At 42.1% G+C, this 22966-nt stretch overlaps 1 protein-coding gene across 1 annotated transcript in view; it reads left to right on the top strand.

The window, feature by feature from the left end:
* The first annotated feature begins 774 nt into the window (after window positions 1-774).
* The window catches only part of UBAC2 (UBA domain containing 2), a 109930-nt gene continuing 87738 nt past the window's right edge, over window positions 775-22966 (top strand). Inside the window, 3 exon segments of the mRNA XM_075717652.1 lie at window positions 775-824; window positions 18638-18726; window positions 19450-19577. Coding sequence (XP_075573767.1) covers window positions 775-824; window positions 18638-18726; window positions 19450-19577 — 267 coding nt within the window.

The following is a 22966-nucleotide window of genomic DNA, read 5'->3' as shown; positions in this document are numbered from 1 at the left end:
ATCTGCCCTAGTTCACTGCTGTACCGATTGCGGTTTGGAAGTTTAAAGTGCACCCATCTGAGCCAAACCCCGCTGAAAACACAACAGGACTCTCGCTGTTGGATTCAGGACAGTGACCTTCAGATGAAAACAGTTTACCTACAAGTAAGCAAAATTTCTGGGGTTTGTATGACATTGAAATGCAGCCTAGGATACAAAGGCTTAATTTTTGCCCCCAAATGTACATGTTGCCAGCAAGGTCACTGATGTTGAATTCGGCTTGCAAGCTGCTTCTCCTGTATATACAAACATATCAGCTCTCACTCATATTGACTGCATAATATATTCAAATCATTTGTTATTGAGACCCCAACCATACTATTGTGGAAGGACTAACGGCACTGATATCCAGAATCAAAGCCACAGGAAAATGGCTGAAAATACTTTCTTCTCAATATACATTCACATATAAAATTATTCAACAGTAGTGTCCTGTCCAGTATTCGTGAATTAAACCAATATTTGTCCTAATACTTTTTTGTCACCTAACATGATTTGTGTTGTAAATATATACTTACTAGTATATTTACTCAGAGACAAAATATCTACTTAAGGAACAAATGCTGCAGCAAATGCATGTCTTGTATGTGCAAAGGAGCTTACTTTGCCCATTTATTTTTCTCCTACTTGAAAAGCTTGCTAAGTTAGGTTACAGTAGGGACAAAACAATAAACTTGAGTTGTAGTGCCAGCTTATTTAGCATTCCATCATTATTTCTTGACTTAAGTCCCCAAAATGGCCTTAACGCAACCTTTAGTGCAACTGCCAGATGAGTATATGAGCAGGTAAGACATTGCTGGACTCCAGCCGCCCGGCGCGGCCAGTTGCCCATGCCCCCAGCGGTGTCTGTGGCAAGAGTTCCAGCATGTGTGTGTAATAATAGAAAAGATTAATGTTGTGGTTTTACACACCCCCTCAAATAAGGCCTTCCAGTTCCGCCTCTCCTGAAGAATTCCTGCTTGCTGTCTCATTTCCCCCGGGCGCACGTGCATTTGCTGGAGAGGAGCCGCCAAGTTGCTTGTGAGCATGGAGCTCAGGGTGGTCAGGCAGGCTGAAGGCAGTGCACGAAGAGCCCCTGGAAGCTTCACATTCCAGGCATTTTGGGGTTTACTTCGAAAATTATGATGGCACGCAATGTCGGTGCTTGTTTCTCTGGTTTAACACCCAAGTCAAGTCTGTCCTGGGAGCTCAGTGGAAAACTGCCTTTGCCGTTGTGCCGGCTGACCAGAAAATGGCACTGTCCCACCTCCTGGGTGAGGGGAGGAAGAGCCCAAAATGGCAGCTGAGTGCAGGTCTAGAATATCATCTTCGTGCCAGGAAAGATTTCTTTGCCACAGGTGCTGCTTTCTGCTACAACTGGCTCAGCAAACACAGATCTTTGTAGTGCCCCCAACCCCAATTTATAGACCACTCCAGGTATTTAAAAAAAATATTTAAGTATATTAAATTGCATTCACGAGAAAGACAAGAAATACTTCCTATGTGCAGAGAAGGCCGACAAAGAAACAGTAAGAATGCTGGCTTTTGCATTTAATTAGTTTTATATTTCCATTTTAGATTAGACCTAATCCTCCGTTTTAGAAATCTCCCTAGCATAACGGTGCTTGTAGCAGCAAACAGAAAATGGCCCACGCTGGAAAAAGTATAGCATAAGCTCAAGAGTAATTATAATAAGCCATTATTTTTTGTGTTTCTAAAACCTCCACTGTATTTAAATGTCATTTAGCAATACACGGATTTTTTTTTTTTACAATAGTTCCTCTTTCTGACTATGAAGACCATTTCAGTTTTCTGATGGCAATTTAAAGGCCACAGATGGGAAAAATTTTACACTTTTGTATGATATAGATTTTTGGCACCTAACTTTACCATTACTAACATTTTTAGAGGAAATAAGAAAGCCCGGGTATGCTTATTTCCTGGAGGTGTACACACTTTTATTGCAAATATCACACAAGTACATTTCTGGGGTGAACATCCTTCAACATTTTGCAAGTTATTCCAAGGGATCATTGTATTTCAATAAAATCATATGAACACAAGCATCTTCCAGTATGGCTAATTAGAGTTAGGGGGAAAAAAGATGAGACTATTCCTTCATGCTCAAATTTAAATAAATCAAATGCAAGTAAGATAATGACATTCAGGGAGAAGAACTGCTTGAAACTTTATCATCTTTTTAATCTCTTAGCAGTGTTATGCTACAGGCCTGATAACATCATAACATCATGATGTGGGTGGCCCCGTATTCCCTTAAACACAGATTTGCCTCTGAGTGTAAATACGGGCGTTTAATAACCTTTGCACTATGTGGAGATACACAGATAGGACTACAATACAGATGTGAAGCAAGAGGAGGAGGATATCTGAGAAATATGGATAGGTATTAGGGAGAAATAAAGTCCTTTGAATACCCCTATAATCTAAAATCTAATTTTCAGAATAGGCAATTTCAGCACAGCCATACCTGTATGGAACAATGCAACTCATTTTCTGCATCTTAAAGGCTTAAATCTTTTGCTGTCGCCAATAGTTATCTTGGGTAATTTAGCATATGCTCCAGATCACAGAGGCACTCTTTGACATAAATTCAATCTGAAATAGATGGCCAGTGTTTGATCTCTAGTATGCATAAAAGAGTAGAGATATGCAAGTAATTTGCATGATGCAATGCTATACATAATATTTTGCCCTCCTAACGGATTGCTTAATTGGGTCTTCTGAGCACTATGCTTAAATCTCATCATTTTACTGATGTTTCACAATTTACCTTGTAGTAAATTCATGCCCTTCAGATGAGCAATCTAAAATCCAGTGACAGCTGCTCAGCCAAGGACAGCTGAACCAGTGTATTTTTAATTCTCACAAGAATGAGGTCTCACCTAAGTCAAATGGAACATGAACACAGAACATTAAACATAAAAACTGAGATAAAATCAACAATTAAGAAACATGAGAATCAATTTGCCTATCTTAAACTTGTTTTCCTAATATGTTTGCATTAGGATCTAGTTCCTGGTTATGCTACCATATGTTCTTGTTTTTCACAGGATCCCAGGATTCACTGAAACAAATAGCCTGGCTCCTGTGACAGAGGATTTAAGGACAACAACTTGAAGGGAGCGTTTTACAAGTATTTAGAGACAAAGCTGCTGATCAGGTGCTTGGTGCTGCCCCTGAACGCAGAGATGCCCACACCTGGGTGCATGTGGTGTCAGTGCTTAAGATCACGTAGCTGACCATTAAAAGGGAAGCGATGCTTAAGACTTTCAGCATAAAATGGTCAGTGTGCATATTCAGCCCACAAAGATGCAACATGAAGAAGAAAGCAAGGTTGCCTCCACAGGTCCAGGCAAGCGCTTTTCTTCTTGTGCCTCCTCCATGCATTCTCTGCAAGACGTACGGCACCGTTGCTCTCCTCTCAGCCACATTTGAGCGACGTGGCATGAATCCAGGAGGTGGCAGATGCAGCGCATTTCTCGTGACTTGCTGGGACAACACAGAGGCTGTTGTTGGAAGGTGGTTAAGGCCGAGAGGGACCCGGTGATGAAGTAGGCATGAAAAGGCCCTGGCTGGGGATGGAGGTAAGCAGTGCAAAGAGCGGGAGCTTGCGGCTGCTGGTGGCCACCAGCTGGTGGCTTGGCTCAGCTCCAGCTGAGCCCATCCCTTAACACTGTGCTGTGATTGCCCCCCACTCTGGGGCTTTAGCTGAAAAACAAGATAGTGCTGTTTGAGTTGTGTTTGAGTTACGGAAGCAATAGTATTGTCGATGAGAGTATGTGCATCAACCCATATATTCGTATTACTAGACATTGATGTGGAGCTCAGGTTTAACATGGAGTTTAAAGTTTTGCAAAACATCACATTGAAATGGCTAGAACCATAACAAATGGAAAACTTTTGAGCACCCTTTACATTTTTTTATAATAGTGTGATGCAAAATCAATCAAAAAAACCCCAGAGAAAACCCAACACTCTTGCCATTTTTTCCATTAGATTGCCTTCCTTTGCACACTTTTTTAGAACCTACTTAAGAAACACCGCAAGGTTCCTCCTTTAGCCACTCCGTTGCTCCTCACATTAACTGTAAGCCTACCAGCTCTACATGGAAAGAATTAATCTAGAAAATGTTCTGTATCTTCTAGCTATAGCAAAAAAAAAGAAAAAAAAATTGTGTAATAAAGTGAACCCACTACAGTTTAAGAGGACAGCAGGTCTGCTGCAGTACAAGGCTTTATTCACTTCCGAGGGAGTGAGAGAAATTCTCTAATTTTGGAAAGGCATAGGACGAATCAGTCTGATTTCAGCCCGGTGAATCTCTGCCTTCTGCCCTTCCTCCTGTTCCCATGCAAGCTGCTATCAGGAAGCTGCGCTGCCACAGAAGTCTCCTCTGTAGGATATGTATGGTGCACAGCTCTCTTCTTTACAGTCCTTTCTAACTGAAGACAAGGGTTGGAAACAGTAGGGAGAAGTTATTGACATCATTAAGTTTAACCTCTTTTCAGGTATCTGCTAATATTTCAGGTAATTGTAATAACTGCAGGTGCTACTACGAATGCCATGGAAACCCCAGACGTCAAAGAGACGTAGACCACCTGCCATTGACCTGCAGACATTAACCTGCACTGACTTAAGACAGCAAATTCCTGAGCGAGGCGTTACGTTTCCAGCCTGTTTTACTCTGCTGCTGTCCTTCATTCTATATGGCAGGGAAGCATCTGACTGTTACGAGATTAATTAGTAATTAAAAGTTAGTTCAAAACCATCACAAGTTCGGAGAAGAAAGCAACCTAATCATGTTAGAAAATAGTTAGAAATACAAATTGCAGTCTCCTGGGATTTTCTTTTGAGCAGGAAATTTAACTATCTTATTTTGAACATAGCCAATTGACCCCACTAACTAGATGTAATAAACAAATGGAGACATTTAAGCTGGCATTTGAGCAGTGTCAAAGCCTTCTAAGCTTGTTCTGAGTAGATTAGTAGATAAGTGCTAGCCTTCCTATTCTGGGATATGTTCCAAGGCAAGCATGAGGACTGATGATTTCATTTAACTCTAAAGTGGACAACACTGTATATTTAAATAATGCAAATAATTTGCATAATTCTTATGACAAGCTACCAGTTGACACTGACGGTGTTGGGATAAAAAAAACCTCTCTGCATAGCACTGTACCTAAGGGCAAAAACTACATTTCCTCTACCGTTCAATCAGTGTGTGAAACTATAATTATTACCATGGGGTACGTAGTTTTCTCAAAAACGCATAGTGGATCTCATCTGATCTAATCCCAGAAAAACAGACTTCATAAATCCTTTTTGAAGGAAGGGATGTTTCACAGACACTGTAATATATTTGTAGACTTAAATAAGACAGTGGCAAATAAATTCAGAGCCAGCTCCCTGTATCCCAGCAGTATTGATAAATCTGCAAGTATTGCCAACTATTGCAACTCATCCGGTTTTGCTGTATCTGTCAATGATAAGTCCACAGAACTGCTTTCAAAATAGTTCTGAAATATTTGCCCAAATGCATCTTTATTCAGCAAAATACATGCATAAGTCTCTAGTATGTTCAATGATTCTGACTCAAGTCCAATTCCAGTGCTCAATGTTACAGAGAAGAATCCCTCTAATATGACTACCTTGTAGGACATCAATCTAGGCAAATCTTCAAAACTGAGCTTATAAAACAGAAGAACACTAGTTCATGGCTATCACGACTGTAAACCTCTAAATTAATGATTGTTTTGTCACTCCATTCTGTGTGACTGTGAAAAGAAATAAAAGCAAGCTTTATCTTCAGCACTAAAACAGCAATCCTAAGCCTATTACACAGGCAATGCTGGAAAAGTTTGCAGGTTTTATCCTCACCCATATGAAAGCCAGATCCACAAAAAGGCTTAACTGCTTTAAGTGGAGGTTAGTCAAAAAAGTCCAAAACGGTGATTAATTAATCCATGAGTACCTCATTATATCCCTAAAGCTTCAGGAGGCACCCAAGCTTTTCCCAATAAGGTTTCACACTGGAACTATTACAAGCTTTGCAGGCTTTGCACGTCATTATTTACCTTCCTCCTCCTTAGAAATGAGGGTTGCCCGTGACTTACCTAGGGTTATGCGCATCCAGCAGCATACTGGCAAGACAGAGTTTGCATATGTAACGTACAGCAGCCAGAGCCATTTGCATTTGAAAGAAAGAAGGAGAATTTCTGTAGCAAATCACTTCTTCCAGCTACGCTTTAACAGCAAAGAGTAAGGCAGTTGTATGTAGCCAAAGACACAGCGTACATGATGGTTTTCGTGCTGTGAATCCAATTTAGGTTCTTTGCTGAGGAAAGAACCTCAGCCTGGGAGAGAGTCTGGATTTCCAATGCTCTCTTTGGTTCTTCCTTCTGGCTGGTTTAGAGATACCTCCTGCTCTGTGAGCTGACTGTCAATCCCATTCCTACCTGCCTGACTGCGGGCCCTGTACAGAGGAGACAAGTGAGTGGCAGAAATCTGAAATTAGTGCTGGGAGCTGGACATTTTAGAATTACATACTGATATGCTGAACTTTTCTTAAGTCTTTGTGGACCCAAGCATAAGGTCGTTTTATGTCCCCTTGGCAGTGTTAAGAGATGTTATTTACAAAGATTCAGGATCTTCACGTTTACAGGTGCTATTTAATACTTGCATTTGAACGTAAACATTAAAAGGCATTTGAATGTAAACCTTAAAAGGCATTTTAGTTTTTTGTGGTATATAAAAAGTTACGGAATATAACAAATTTATGACTATTTTATGGAATATAACAAACTTATTTTCACTATTGGTTGCCTGTTTAAAAATTGTTACCTAGCTGACAAGTCACATTTTCCAGTTCCAGAGTGACATTTGCTCTCCGCATTGTACTGCGGTAAGCTAAATGTGACTTCGAGGCCCTGAGTTCTGTCAAGTGCACAAACACAACGGCGCACAAACCTCGCCGGTTTCTTCCTGACATTCGCATCTGTGAGGCAGAGCAGGGCATCGTCACCTTTTAAATGCTTGGCACGACTTATTTCAGTAAACTCGGATTTCTACATGGACTTGAAAACGTCACTGATATCTGGTGCCCGAATAATTTCAGCTTTATTATGCCACATCGGTATGAAATCGGGAATTTGGCTCACCTTGTATTAGGTGTCTACCATGTTGGTGTCTAATGTACCATTAGAGCTAGCGGTGATCAGTTCAACACAGCTGGTGGAGCCCAGGGAGCAATTAATTACACCCTGAAGTCGACGGCTTCATATGATCATCTGAAAAGCTCTCCAGGCTCCACTGAACGTGTTGACTACGTCCCCGTTAGCTGTAATGAGGGCTTACCCACGGCTCCTATGTAGGCGCTTACCTTGTGGACGCCCAAAGTCAGGGCGAGCCTCAGGCCTCGCGGTTTTCCGAAGCGCGAGGAGTCAGGCTTCCCCCCAAGCCAGCTACAGCTTTCAAATTTAAATCACCTTTATAGAGGCAGAGGTAATTATGTATAATATCTGTAGGCTAACTTAGGTTTCACCCCTGCCCGGCTACGCCCGAGCTTTGAAGCGCCCTTCCCTCTGCCTCAGGGCCTGGCGAACGCCCTCTGACAGCAACAAGCCACCTTGCGGCGGGTTAAATTACGAGAACGGATTCCGCCTATCCGGGCTCCTAGAGGCTTCGCCGTGTAGGGCTGGGGGTCAGATGGTGGCGAGCCCGATCTCTGGCAGCGACCCCGGCGGGCGAGCGGGGCGGGGGGGGTGGGCGAGGGGGGGCGGCGGGGCCCAGGCCCCGCCGCCCCCCCCCCGCCCACCCCCCCCCCCGCTCGCCCGCCGGGCCCAGCAGGGGGCGCCCGCCTCTCGCCTGACGGCGGCGTTTGGCCCATCGCGGCCGCCTTAGCCCCGCCGTCCCCGGCCCGCCGCGGTTCCTCAGGGTCTACCCGGCCTCTGGGGGTTCCGCCAGCGGCGCCCGCCGCCCTTAGGCCGGGCCGGCGCCATGTTTACCAGCACCGGTTCCAACGGGCTCTGTGAGTACCGGCTCCGCCACAGCCCGGGGAGGAAGGAGCCCGCGGGGAGGGCGGCGGAGAGGGGTGTGTCGGCGTCTCCCCCCGCCGCCGCCGGTGGCCCGGCCCCCTCCGACGGGGGCCGGGGCCGCGCTGCCGGGGCCGGGGGGGGCCGGCGTGACCTCTGAGAGCGCCGCTGAGGCGGCGGGGGTGGGGGGGGGGGGAAGGCGGGGACGGGGCCGCTGCCGCCGCCCGGCCTGGGCGCGCCGCCGCCTCCCCGGGGGGAGCCGCTGGCCTCGCTCCCCCTTCCCCGCGGATCCAGCCCGGCCTCGGCTGGACTTTTAAACTCGGGCTTTATCGCGTCTCCCTCTGCGTGATTGCGGGCGAGGAGCCGTGCCCGGCGGTACCGGAGCGGGAGGAGCCGTGGCGGCGGTGCCGGGTTTCACGGGCTTTCCTGCCTTGGTCCGGCCGGCGGCGAGGGGTTGTGGCAGGGCGGAGCGGTCCACTCCCGGCACGGCTGTCCCGGGGCCGTCTCCCCATCTATGTGTGTATATATGTTTCTAACTAGATAGCTATCTATCAGCGAACTGAAAGAACTCCTTTTTTTTTAACGTGAAAAGAAGGTTACTGTTTAAACCCCTTCACTGGTAAGACAGGTTTGAGGACAAATACGTTTCCAGCTCTGTTTATTTTCACGTACAGCATTTGTCAACCATTTCACATCCCAGTGCTACCTGGACAGACTTCACAGGCGTTGAGGGTTGCTTCTGAGCTTGTTTACCGGACAAAGAATCTGCTGCGTTTAGAAACGGCGGCGAAGAACTGGCTGCGGTGTGGACTGTGGGCACTACGGTCCTCAGAGCAGGCTGGGACAAAGTCAAAACTTTGCTAACTCGTGCTTCACAATCCAAATCTGAGTGTGAAAGCACCCTCCAACTGGGGAGGAATAATTCTGGCATTTAAGAAAGGGTATTAGTTGTAGCTGTATTCTGTTTGAGGCATCTAAAGGAAGGGGGAGTATTTTTGCAGATGGATCTGGTAACGCTGTACTTGATTCGCAGCTCCTGACTTTTTTCCCCCCCGGTAATAGATACTGTAGAAGAACAACCTTTTGGTGGCACGTGTCTGCGTATAATTCTATGAGAAAGAAGCTGGGGTGAAAAGTATCCTTGCTTGGCTGAATGGGTGGAAAGTCATGATCAGTATTTAAAAGTTTCTCCAAGATAGGTCCATCAGAAGGATGAGTGGAGAATCATAGTCATAAGAAACATATTTGTGCTAGGAGAAAAACCTAGACAAGATGCCATTCTGCAAAAAGTAAATTTTTTACCTTTTTTTTAAAATTTTTTTCTTCTGGAAGACTGGTACAATGTATGCATTTACTGAACTCACCTGTTGACCTAAAGTGATTTTTCACAGTAAGACTTGGCTGGTACAGGTGCACTGACAAACTCTAGTAGAGGCATGGATTTAGGTGGCAGTGACATATGCTCACCTGGGGCACAACTGTGACAGTTCAAGATGTCCCTGTGCCCTCAGACTTTTTGTTTCTGCCTTTGTAGCAGAAGTGTCTGCTGCAGTAGTGGCGCGTACGTAGGATTCAGTCGCTGATGTGCAGAACCTGATGGTTTAGGCAGTTAATGAATCAGTGCCTGATGTCGCATCAGGGAAGCGCACATGTGTGTCCATGTTCTGTTCTGCCACTGGGTCTTGGGACAAGTAATCTGTGGCGGAAGGGCAGTGACAAACAATTGTTGGGGCACATTTCGTGGATAAATGGACCTGTATCAGAGACCCTAGATAAAATAAGCAGACACCTGGTTCAACAGCGATAAGACGATCGTTCCAGGTCAGACTGAAGGCTCCTGTAGCCTGGTGGGCCATCTCTGACAGACTTCCTAACATCTGTAACGTTTGGTTAAAGCCATATCACAATACCATTTGGCAAAACTTGGTAATACTAAGCTGGTTTTAGCCATGTGTATCTTAGGTCATTTTAAAAAGTGACCTAGTTGTTGATTATATTTCTAGTAGATTAAGGACTTTAGTGTCTTCAGACATAGATGCGGTGGTAAAAATATCAGAGGTTACTGTATTTTTTTTGCCTTGTTTTCACGATTGCCTTGTTTTCCCTCCTGTCTGCAGAATTCCCTTCTTTAACAATAGGAAAACAAACCAACAACAAATGACCCAAGAGGTCTACTACATTTTGGTAATGTGATTCTTACTGGGCTGCTTAAGCAAAGTGTTTTAACAAGGGTGCCAGAGACACCCTTGTGCCTATTTTTCTGGAAGCAAGTCTGGGCTTGGTCTTCTCACCTTTCTCAAAACTTCTTTTTGATTTTGAAACCTCTTATCAGAACCTAAATAATTATTTAACTCATTTGAAGTATTTTGGTCCTTGTAAATTCTTCTAGTTAGTTAATTCTTGACATTGCATTTAATACTTTTCTGAAAGAGACGGGAGAGTAACCAGTGGCTCATAGGGGCAGCAGTTGCAGCTGGTTATAAATTTTTTGCTCCATCTGATACTAGTCTAGTGAAGATTGATAGAATCTTGGACGAGGATATTATTGTCCACGTTCTTTGAATTCTTTGTTTATTATTTCTTCTGCTAATTTTAGAATAAACCAAAATAAATAGTGGTGGACTATATCGTGTAATTCCAGCAGATTGTGGGAACAATATAAAGATGAATTTAATAGTCTGTGTTGTCATTAGAGGTCTGAATGAGAGCAATAACTCAAGAATCATAATGTTTTACTTGATGCCGTACATAGATCAAGTTCGTAATCAATGTCCTAGGAAGCCTATCTCCTTTTGTCTGACACTCCATTAGTCTTCCCCTTCTTGCATCCTGTCTTCTCGGTGTTTCTAGGCTGCCTCTCTCATCTCTTGAAGTTTTGATCAAAACAAAACTCTGCTTTTAAACTATAGGGAGATTGACATGATTAGGGCATTTTAAAGTTGCTTGCTAAAGATGAGGTTTTAAACTGGTCTTTGACCTCGTCATGCAGAATAATTTAATTAGAATATTAAGTTTTGGGTGGTTTTCGTCATACATTATTCCTCTTGCTGTAAAAATCTATGGAACTTCTACTGACCCTGTAGTCAACTCTGTCTTTCATTATGTCTCAGACATGGTAACTGTGTGTGCTTAAGAGAAGGTAGCTTCTAATTCAACTAAAAAGCCTGTGTGCTTGTTAAAATTAAGTTATTGTTTAATATTACAAATATTTAATATGATAACACATGGCAGAAGAGATGGCTGAATTTTGGTAGACTGATGCCACTTAGCAGTATACTAATGTACTGTTTCTAGGAAATGTGGGAGGAAGACACTGTAGCTGCCTTTTAGCACAATTTATAACATTTATTTGGGAAAATCTCTGCATGCATGAACAAAATCTTGAGTACTAGTGAGTCAATGAAAAACTTGAGTATTTTAATTTCATCAATAAAAGGATTTCAGCTATGTATCTGTTTGTACAGATTACTGAGTAGCTGCATTTCCAAATTTCTAGACCAACAATACTGTCGGGTTTGTTTAATCTGAATGCATTCTGGTTTTGTATTATAAGGCGGCCCTGACATACTACTACTGACTTAACAGAGTAAGTTTAGTTCAGCTAAGCTTTTCTGAAGTCCACTTATGTACTGTAGGTGTCCTGATTGTTACTGGTCTTCATACAGGGCAAGGTTGTTGTTGCATTGCTTGCAGTCAGTTGATAAAATGGTCCTAAAATACATCATCTAGATCTGGCCATAGATGGAGCCTTTGGCTCTGTTTCTTACATGGATCTTCACTTGGTTGATGGCCAAATTTTATTTCTGCTAATATTCCACTACTATGCTGAACAAAAAATAATATTTTTCAAAAGTAGTAGCAAGTACAAACTATTTTTGTATTACTTGCCTGGAGTTAACTTTATGGATCATCTCTGTACTATGGGTGCCACCAGATGCTACACTATAATATGTGGCTACACAGAAAAGTTCCAAGTCCTGAGTCTGTAGTTCAGTGAGGTGAATGATATTGTCTTCATTCAAGGGGTGTTCAAAATTTCTAAGCTCTTTACCACAGATTCAGCTTCAGGTATTCCACATAAGTTTGACCACCTCTGTTGAAGTTAGGCTTTCTCGTAAATAGTGCTTAAATAGCTGGGCCTGTGTAGTGAAGTCCTTGACCTTGTCTGTGTGCCTTTTAAGGTGTTGTCTCATGACTTTGAGCACTGCAGTTGAGTTCTTATGTAAAGTGTTTCTCTAGTATTTCGTACCCTAGTTTAAGGGGTTCCTGGTATAAATCCTCCCTCCCACTTCTCCTGTTCAATACTCTTTAAAATCATATGCACAGGCAGGGAGGTTCTTGAAAAGTGACATTATGAGACAGATATATAAAAGCAAACCCCTCCAACAAACAGACGGTCCAAAGCCAGGTGCACATGAGCCAGTTCAGACAAGTAGGTCCTTTGCTCGCAGTGATATGCTGAATTCCTAACAGGCAGTATCGGGTGTAGCAGACGATGACTGTGTTGGGAGCTGGTAACGCACCTACTCAGTGCATGACACACACAATTTTGGATGAGGACATGTAAAATCAACATACCTGGTACAGGTTACAACTATGAGATATGGAGGTCAGGAAATAAGGAAGAACACCATTTAAAAGGACAGACAGTTTACCCTTGTTAAGGGAAAGTGATTCTGTTATCTGGAATATTGGAGGAGCTGGTATGCCCTGGGGAAAAAAAAAAAAATTACTCTAGATAGTAGGAAGCACAGCATGGGCTTACTCAAATGACGTAGCAAAATGCTGACCCACTTGAGTTGACTTGTAAAACAACATTGCAGTGTGTTCAGGAAACACACTGCACCACCTGGCTTTCAGGAGAAGCTTGAGAGGTGGGCTGTGGTGCTTCACCCAGACTGGTTTCTCATGTTGCAGTCTGCCAGCAACTCCAGTCCCATGACGGATGCTGCTGAACACTTCAGTGGCTCTGCAAAGGCTAGCAGCTCTGCAAAGGCTAGCATGAGTGCATGAAGACTGACACTGGGCTGGCTGTTTGATTTACTGTACTGCTGCTTAGCTTCATTTGCTGGTTGTTCTCCAGCACACTGCGTCCCAAGAGCAAAGTATGATAGGCAGGAGGCTTTTCATTATAAGACATCAAGGCCTTTCCAACAACTTGAACCTCTAAGACCAACACCAAACTTGTCTGCAGACATTGTAATATCCCCTCCCAATATTCCTCATGCTATGTGCAATACTGCACAAGTATAGTAGGAAAACCTGTTAGAGCTAGTCTTTATTAAGGTAAAATCTGAGTCCATGTTTTAAAGCCTACCCAGTTACCCATAATATTTGACTGCTTTGTTTACTACACACAAGCTACTTCATGTAGTGTTAGGGAGTAGAGTCCTTCTTTGAACTTGCGTGCAAGCATTTCTGCTAATGCAACTTAGGCTTTTACCTCTCTGTGAACCTTGTAGTGCAGTGCTAGCAATTGTTAAATGTTCCCACGGCAAGAAGGGAACGCTTACATGACCTGCAAGATTGAACTGTGTTGTGTGCGGCGTCAGAAAAATCATAAGGGTACGTAAGTTGATGCTTTCTGGTATGACTGAAGGAACAATGAAGTCTGTATTGAATATATGAGACTTCTGTGCATAACACTATTGTGCAGTACAGTACTATATGGGAAAAAAAATTAGCTTGTACATCAGCATGCCACAGCGCAGCCTGGTTCAAAATAATAGCTTGAGTCCTGGGAGCAGCATAGCCATATCAGTTCAATTAGCCATGCATTGAACACCACAAAAATGTGGCTATGCTGCTGCTGCTGCTGCTGCTGCAGAGCTAGCTCATTTCAAGCCAGCGGGGGGATCTCCGCGTGGTGTTGTGGTGTAGCCCTACCTGTTATTTCTGACAGTGTATACTAACAGTAGTATGGTAATAAGTTCTGTGGTTGGGAGGAAGAAGAGGCTGCTCAATAAGGTGAGCGTTTTTGTTAACTTCAACCTGTTTAATTTTCTATTTCTTTTCATATGTTCCTTTTAGAAACAAAGGTTTCCCTCTTTCCGCCCCCCCCCCCCCCCCCCCCCCATTTGTAGCTCCTAATTCTTTTATAGTTTGTGACCTAGGCTAAAACCAGCAGTTTTCTAAACAGTAAATGTGTAGGTAACTGTTTTGATTACAGTCTTACCAGTGCCTTTTAAAAATAGGTTTAAAACATGATCACAGTTGGTTTCTTTATTGACTTTCTTAATGTATATACTAACGTTATTCACCTCTCAGCTGCCACATTAAGTTTATAAGCATTTGATGAAAAACTGTTCCTGCAGTGATACTCTTGTTACTGTGTTCACTTACAGGCATCACGATGATTAACCACCAGAGTACGCTGTGAAGTAACAGCCTGAATGCAGAATCCCCTTCCTGTGTCTCTGCTCTGTGCATAGACCAGGGGCAAGAGCTGCTTTCCTGACCCAGAATACTTCATTCAGTCATGTAATACTTTCAGGTAGCAGTAGCTTCACTGCTTTTGAAGGGTCCTCTGGTATTGCATGTTTTTTTCTCAAAGGATGACATATTAGAAAAATACTTACACTGGATTTAGCCAACTCTAAAAAATAATCATGTAGTTAAATTCCATCCTACCAGCCAGCATGCAGTGTCCTGGTGTCTTCCAGATTCCTCAAGCAGTATTACACGTGTCTGTATCTCTTGTCATTCTCCCTCCATGGCACACTCTCATTTGCTCTTGGCTACTGTTCAGGACTCAGTGTGTGGTTATAATAAAGACAAGGTTTTACTCCTCAGATCTAGTAACATTGCTTCAGTCTTCCAAAAGCACACATTGGTGTCTAGGAAGCACTTAAAAATTGCTTTTCAGATTTGAATATCTGACAGTGAGTTTCATCAACCATTACAATAAAGGATAAGCGCGGTGTCCAAGCATTCAGGAGGAGGTATTCATGCTGCTGTTTGACGCGTATCAAACTTGCATCTGAAGCGAAAATAGTAGGCAAGAGTCCTTGAAAACTGACCATTTTGAAACGTCGCTATAGGCTGGTGAACCTGCTGCAGGTTCTTGGACAGGTTTTGGAATACAATAGGTGAATATCTGCATGGTGGCTTAATGCAGGAAAAACAACCACCCAAAATACAGATTCCATCAGTGCATTTGGGAGGTACTGTGCATTCAGATCTGCATCAGTTACGGTTAGAGGACTCGCAGATCTTGTGTATCAGCATTAAAAAATGGTTTGTGCGTATTTCGTGCCTTTATAGTAGCCCCCAGCAGTTAATTGTCTGTGTGAAAGCAGTGTGTCTGCCTCATAGCAGCTGGGTTTGGGAAGTTTGCAGGCGATAGTGGAAAAAAAAGCTGTTACACAGCATGTTTTGTCTGCAGCTGTGGTGTAAACTCGGTAGGGATCCCCACAAAAATGTCCTCAGCTAATTTGAGCTTCTGCAGCCACTGCTCATCAGCTGGAGTCAGCAATGAGGTCCTCCCCAAAATCAGTCCTTGAGTCTCGGGCCCAGAATAGCAGTCCAGGGGGGTGAAGTTGTTCCCCAAAAAGCCCTTCTGAAACAGTAGCTTGGTCTGGCTGCCTGTTTTGACATGCTCATCTGCTACCTCCCTTCACCTGTGAGTGGAGAACAGGCAGGGAACAGGAAATCATTTAAAAAACTGTAGCTGTTGCTGCTACCACAACTTTCGTGTTCTTCTCATTAGTGTGATGGTGGCTTTTTCTTCAGCTGCAACTACCTGAGCAGTTGTGCTATAAACCTCCCCCTCTGTTTGTGACAGACGGACACATCTATTCCTTAACTCTCTGTACTTTGAAAGTGTTACTGGCAGCCAGAAAAGCAGTAGGTTGTGGAAGAGGAGGATTTGTTGGCTTTGTAATGAGTGCAGGGGTGGAATGTGGAGACTTAGAGGTGGTTTTCTCATTCATGTCGCATTTTAGGATCAGCTTCACATTGCACAGTGGTAGCACAAAGGTTGGGACACTTGCCTGTGAGATTTTGAGGGCAATTTGGGGGAGAACTTCTCCATTGCAGCAGGAGGAAGAAAAGATCTGTAGTGAAAGCTAGTTCTTTGCTCTTTATCATAGCATGAGCATGTTCTGCTGGTTATTACAAAATTTCTCTGTTCACTTCGCTGGAAGCTAAGTATGCATGTTGCAGCACCAATGCTATTACTGCCTGTTGTTTGAAAGAAGTGCCACTTACGGAGTACTTTGGGGTTGGAAATTTATTCTGAGGTCTTTGAAGATAGTATTTGATGTATTTTAAATCTTCAGGGTCAAGATGAGAGTTTATCCTTTCGTTCTACTTTCTTTATGTGGTATGGAGGCACTGTGTCTTTCTCTTCCCTGTGCACATTTACAATGGTGCTGACAGTAGGCACTGGTACCCCAGTAGGTTTGTAGTTACATGTTTCCATCCTGTACGCGGTTGTAAATCCATCGGACTAGAACTTTGCTTTCTAAAGTTTACCTTTACGTTCTAAGTAAGGAATTTGACTTGGATGTTGGAATGCCCAGTTGTGCAGTATCTGGTATTGCTAGTCATTTTTGGTCTTACTGGTTGAGACATTCCGCAGCAGTGGGAGGGTTGCTCCTTCACTGGTGACCTCATAGCAGTCCTTGATAAGGATCTATATGCTGTTGAGGGGTAAAGCAAACTGAAGCACTTGGAAAAAACATTTCAGGAGATGAGTTATTTATCTGGAAGAGTTTATGTTTCTGAAGTTTGCTGGACAAGAATAAACTTATCAACCATGATGACATTTTGAGAGAAGTTTCCGTTACTCATGTGATGTTCCCTGTGGGTGACTGTCACATTAACGGGTTAGTTACTTCTGTGGTTTTTCACTTGGTGAGGTGCTTAAAAATAAGTACTTTTCCTCTATAACAAGGTTTAAAGTGTCTAAGCTGAAAGCTAAAAGGAGGCTCATAATAAAAATGTGTGTTCACACTTTTGGAGAAAACAGATAAGGTTCTGTTGGTTGGTTATTTTTGAATGCATTCGGATTAGGAATGAACTTGATAGGACAAAGTATTTGAAGTGTGTATTACCTGTAATGTAAAAATGATCTAATGATATGAAAATCACAGTAAAATATAAATATAAATCTTAAACCTGTATAGAAATATATAGTCACAGTGGGAAATGTAGAGATTTGCTTGTCATGTTTTTTTGTGGTAATGTGATCCTTACATGAAAAGTATTAGAGGATTAATGAGTTCTTGTAAAACTTTATTTAAACTCATAAAATAACGTAAATGTGTTTGATAGTAAAATAACAAGTCTTATCAAACTTTTGTTCAGAAATGTCTACTGTTGTGACTATACTACTATTGTTCCGATTTAGGCTGTACTTTCAAATATCTGTTGTATCCTGGTTATAAAACTGACCTTTTCACATTAAGAAATGTTAATTTAACTAAGTTGTTAACTAAGGGAGCATTGCCTGAGGTTTCAAGTGAATATGTGTGTGCATTGTGTGCACAGTAACTTTCAGGCAGCTCCAGCTTCTTTTTTCCCTCAGTGTTCTACAGTGCTCTGATGGCTTCAAACTTTTTTGAAGCATCCAACTAGATCAGAGGAATGAATAATTTAAAAAATGGATGTCTAAAGATTATAGACTTTATTTTTGGAGAGCAAAAAAATCCAAAGAAAGATATTAAATTCAAAGGTGGATCGTTCTCTTGCATTTAAAAAAAAAATTCAACCAGGCTTTCTGCCCGTCTGATGTGTCTCACACAAAAAAATCTAATCATAAAAGTAGAGCTTATGGTTAGCAGAGTAACGTCAACCTGTGTCAGTCCAAGTCGCTGCCTAGTTTCTGTAAAAGGAATAGTTCTTAAAGGCATTAATAGCTTAAATGGAGTAAGGAAAGAGAGTCTGTAAATAATGAACTCAAAGGCATGGTTATGGACTGAAAGAAGAGTTTTCAGTACAAGTTTACATTATGGTACACATAGGAAGAGATGCTTTCTTCACATGGTGAACATCAGAAGACTGCAGACTAAAAGGTGGTGTGAGCTGAGAACAGCTAGCAGTGTGCATCAAAGTTGTTCTTGATGTCATCAGTTAGTACTTGGATGAGGATCATGCTTAAATTCTGTAGGAAGAACCGTATTTTCAATGGCATTGGGATTGTGCCATGATTAAAATCTTGGCTTTAGTGCCTATTACCATCTTCTTCTAGCAGTTCACTCTCCTAGTGTGCAGCAGATGCTGATGGAATCGTTCATGGTATTCAGTTTATCTGGATATGTACTAAATGTTTCCTGCATTATGCTTTTTTAATGCAGTTTTGTTCTTCCTGTGCTCCTGCTCTTTACTTCCCATTAGTACTTTTAAAGTAGTCTTATTGTTCCTTTTGTTACCTAAGAACAATGACAACAGAGGATTTTGTGATACCCTGCAAAAAAGCAGTTGTCTGAAAATCAGTAGATTCTGTGCTATAACTGGGATGTTTGGTAAGGAAGTAGATGTTAAATTAAAGTTGCATGTGTGAAAAGGGGAAAAATCATAGAAGAAATAATATTTCAGAGTTTCTGCATTAGCTTGAATTGTTGGGCAAGGGTTTGTGTTTTGTTGCATCAACTACACTAACAGCTTAGGATGAACTGCTGGGTATACTCCTGCTGGATGTTCCACTTGATGGTTTTTAGTAAATGTATATTGCAGATATTCTCTGCTTGCTTTCCTCTGAGCATCCTTTCTGAAAGTCATGCTACTAGGGGGAAAGAAGTTCTGATTTCACAAAAGTCCTGATTTTATTAATTTCTTTATTAATAATTGTAATGACTGAGTGGAAGGAAGATGAATAACTAATAATGTAAATTAACTTATATACATTTCTTTCAATGGAGGATCCAAGTGTGGTGAAGAGAAAGTCAATTTATTCTTGACATTTATTCAGGTGGTTCCTGCTTCATAGCCTTTAGAATAAAAGCTAATTTTAATCCCTAATGCAAAGGAAACAAAGGTATTTGACTAGATTTTCATGTCTATTTTGCTGACCAAAGAAGTGAATGTTTTATTTACTGAAACATGGTTGAGCCTTAGGAGGGCTGTGTAGGAGGGCATTACTGCCATAGGTGCAGAGTGCTTTGGTTTAATTATAGCCAAACAATTTCATGACAGAATGTTGAAAACAAAATATTTGATTAATATTTAACTGTCTGTAATATCTCCAAAGGCTTCCTTTGGTTGATGTGTTTTTCCTATCTAGTTGCAAGTTGTTGAGAAATTGGGAAGTTGTTGAGATAAAAAGTCAAGGTAGTGCCACTGATATTATGTTTCCCAATCACCTGTTTAAATATGTCACTTTTTAAATGTGAGAGATTTTTGTCTAAAATAGCCTTTTGTTTGTTTGGTTTTTGTCTTTAAGATAAAGCACCTTTGTCAAAGAGTCTGTTGTTAGTCCCAAGTGCCATCTCAATTCTGTTGACTCTGCTCTTCCAACATTATCAGAAGTTCTTTGCATATAACCTCCAAGCTATTAAAGAGGATTTTCAGGTAAGAGCCAGTTATTTTGTGTGGAAAGAGAATGCAAACTATGCTCTTCTGTGTGATTTTTCCCAGTCTGTTTCTCCTCTGATACTTTCCCATTGTTCACTGTTGTAGACCAGCTCGCTCTTACCTTTTTTTATGTCATCCCAGTAGGCCACTTTATGGTAAAAGTGAGAAAAACTGATCTGAAACTATCAACACAGCTTTTCACTTCTTTCTTTCGTCTGGGAAATTATTTGGTTTGTATCATTTTTCCTTCATCCAGTGGCATTTGGAAGCTTGCTGTGAAGGAAGTGTGATTTAACCCATGTAATAATCTAAGTATTTTGATATGAACGTCAATATCTCATTGTGCTTAGTTTTTGAGGCTGAAGAGAGCTATTGTGATCAGCTACTCTGATTATATATGATACATTTTAACAACAGAGGCCGTAACTTTCACTCTGTAACTTCTGCTGTAGTTGTCAGAAACTAAAATTTGCCTGTTGAATAGAACTGCTGCTTCTAATTTGAAGATTCCAAGTGATGGGGGAGTTTGTCATGCTCCTCAGTAATCTGTTAAATTGGTTAATTATCTTACTAGACATTTGTTGCTTATTCCGAGTTCAAACTGAGATACTTTTAGGTATTGTATCTTGTAAGGTTTTGTTCTCAGCTTAGTTAAGAATCCTCTAGTATCAGCTGTAATTGTCGAATAATGCACTTAGAAGTGATTAATGAGTTTTGTGGGGATTTGGGTTTTTTCTTTTTCATTTTTGGAAATGGCGAACTACTGCTCAACAGAGGAGGGTCAGCAAATACCTGTATTGTCTTACCCCACATGTTACACAGTTAGATCAAAAAAAAAGTGTGTAGTCAACTTAATGTCTTCAAGGATGCCAACTGTAGTCTATAAACCTTAAAAAATTATTAGACCTTGCTAGTGATACTCTGTGCTGTTGCACTCTCCATTCTTTCTTGTCAAGAACAAGAGCTTTATTGTAATGGTGTAGATTACAACTCTGCAAGAGCACTGCTCATATTTTCCAAGTGTCTTGCTAATGCTGTGCAGCAAAAATACATAAATTAATGTCTGCCTTTTAAAAATGTTAGTCAAGTGTTTGGGGAGGGGGAGGAGAAAGTCTGAGAAACTACTCAAGTTTTAAATGGAAATTTTGTGGCTTTGGGGTTTGTTTGCTTGTTTCTTTGTTTTGCAGTTTGTCTTTAGAGGAGTCCTCCCTTTCCATTTGTTTGATCTGCTGAAAAACAGTAGTAGCTGTGTTTTATTCAAAGAAACCATCTTTACGGTATCTTAAGCATAAACATTTGCACGTATCTATAGAAGCTGTGATACTTTTATTGTGGTGCCTTAGGGAATTTGTGGGTTTGGGCTTTTTTTCTTTCCTGAAATTTTCATTTATTGTCATACCCTTTGGAGTAAGCTATATGTTGTATAATTGTGTACCTCTGAGATCAGGGAGAGCAGATCATTTAAATCCTGTCTGATGCTAATATTCAAATGAGAACACTTAAAATTTGTTTAGAATTAATTCATCTGGGGGGATGAGTTTAATGGAATGGAATTTTTTCTAGGGGCTGAACAGACATTTTTGGATATTAGCACTTGTTAAAGCTGGTAGAGAGCATAGGAAATAAAATGTGCAGTTGCAGAAGAGTGCTTTTGATTTGGAAGGCAAAATATGTACTGTCCAAAACTAAAAGATCTTTGTCTCCATAAAGGGGACCCTCAAGAGCAGTGAAGAAACTGTGTGTAAAATTAAGATCTTGATTACATTAGACCTATATATTTTTTAGGCTGGCTAAAGTCAAGCACAATTAGACTTGGAAGCCTTCCATAGTCTATGCGAGGGCTGTTCAGTTTATGTGTATCACGAAATGTTCAGCTGCAGGGTTGCAGCCCTGCCAGTTTGGACTTCAGGAGATGTGGTACTCAAGCTACTGGCTAGATTTTAACATTGGGCATGTTGACATGGGACAGCTAAAATGGTGAGGTCCTGCTTCTGTCTTCTTGTTCAGTCCTTTGGTATCCTGGGGAAGTTAGAGGCAGAAGCATCAGTTGAGACCTAAAGACCTTGAGAAACATAAGGCTCAGGGAGTGTGTTGACACTTTGACTTCCATGGAGGGGAGAATGCCTAGCAGGCTGTGGCTTAGGAAAGGGAGCTGGGAGAGCTAAAGCTGAGCTGGAAACTAGTGAGGGGGATGAAGGGCAGCAAGAAAGGTTTCGGTAGGTACATCTGCAGCAAAAGAAAGGCTTAAGAAGAGTGTGGGCCCAGTCTTCATTGTGACAGAGGACCTAGGTGACAAGGAGTATACAAAAGGTTGAGGTATTCAGGCAGATATATTTATTAATTTGTACTAGCACATTTTGCCTTCAGGCCTGCAAGGTCCCTAAGCCTCCTAGCAGAGTCTGTGAGAGTGAAGCAGTATCCACCGTTGAGAAAAATAGAGTTAGGGATCACTTAACCCAGCTGTACACACACAAGTTAATAGGACCAGATGGGTTGCCTCTGAGGGTGCCAAAGGAGCTGGAAGTGTAATTGTGAGTCCATTCTCTAGCATCTTTGAAAGGTCATGGCAATTGGTGGAGGTACCCAATGACTGGAGAAAGGCAAACATCACACGCATCTTCAGGAAGGAGGATCCAGGTAACATCAGGCCACTCAGCCTTACCTTGGTCGCTAGGAAGGTCATGGAACAAGTCTTTTTAGAAGCCATTTCTCAACACATGCATGACACAGGTGACTGGGAGCAGCCCAACCAAGGTGAAGTGGACAGATCCTGTGGGTCACAATTGATTGCACAGCTGGTGTCAGCAACAGGGTTTTGGGTTTTGTGCCCATGGGACCTTCTCTGAGGATTGAGGACTACTTGGAAGAGATGGGATCCACCTGACCAAGTGGGACAAAAGCATCTTTGCTAGCAGGTAGGCCAGTCTGGTGAGGAGAACTTTAAGACAGGAACAACACAGGAGGGAGACGACAACCCACAGTCAAGTGACGAGTCAGTGGACTGGATTAACCAGCAAAAGGTACAGGGTGATGTGAAGAGAAGGGCTCTTGTAATCAACAAAACAGGACTGTAAAGGACCTACTTCAAGTGCATGCAGATAAATAAGGAAGTGCTTACGGGACAGCATTATGTGGAACGCTCTCATATGTTTTCTGGGAAAGCAGTGTGACTAGGTGCCTCTCTGAAGTGTCTGTACACTAGTGCGTGCTACATGGGGAACAAATAAGAAGAATTAAAGGTCATATGCCATTAGAGGGCTACGATCTCATTGGGGTCACGGAGATGTGGTGGGTTAGCTCATGTGATAGGAGTGCTGCAACAGGCAGATACAAGCTCTTTGGGAAGGACAGGCAAGGAGGGGAATTGCTCCTTATGTGAAAGAGTA

The sequence above is a fragment of the Pelecanus crispus genome, chromosome 1 (genome assembly GCF_030463565.1).
Source record: "Pelecanus crispus isolate bPelCri1 chromosome 1, bPelCri1.pri, whole genome shotgun sequence".
NCBI lineage: Eukaryota > Metazoa > Chordata > Aves > Pelecaniformes > Pelecanidae > Pelecanus > Pelecanus crispus.
The sequence above is the reverse complement of the archived record's forward strand: the minus strand, read 5'-3'. Positions and strand labels throughout refer to the sequence as shown.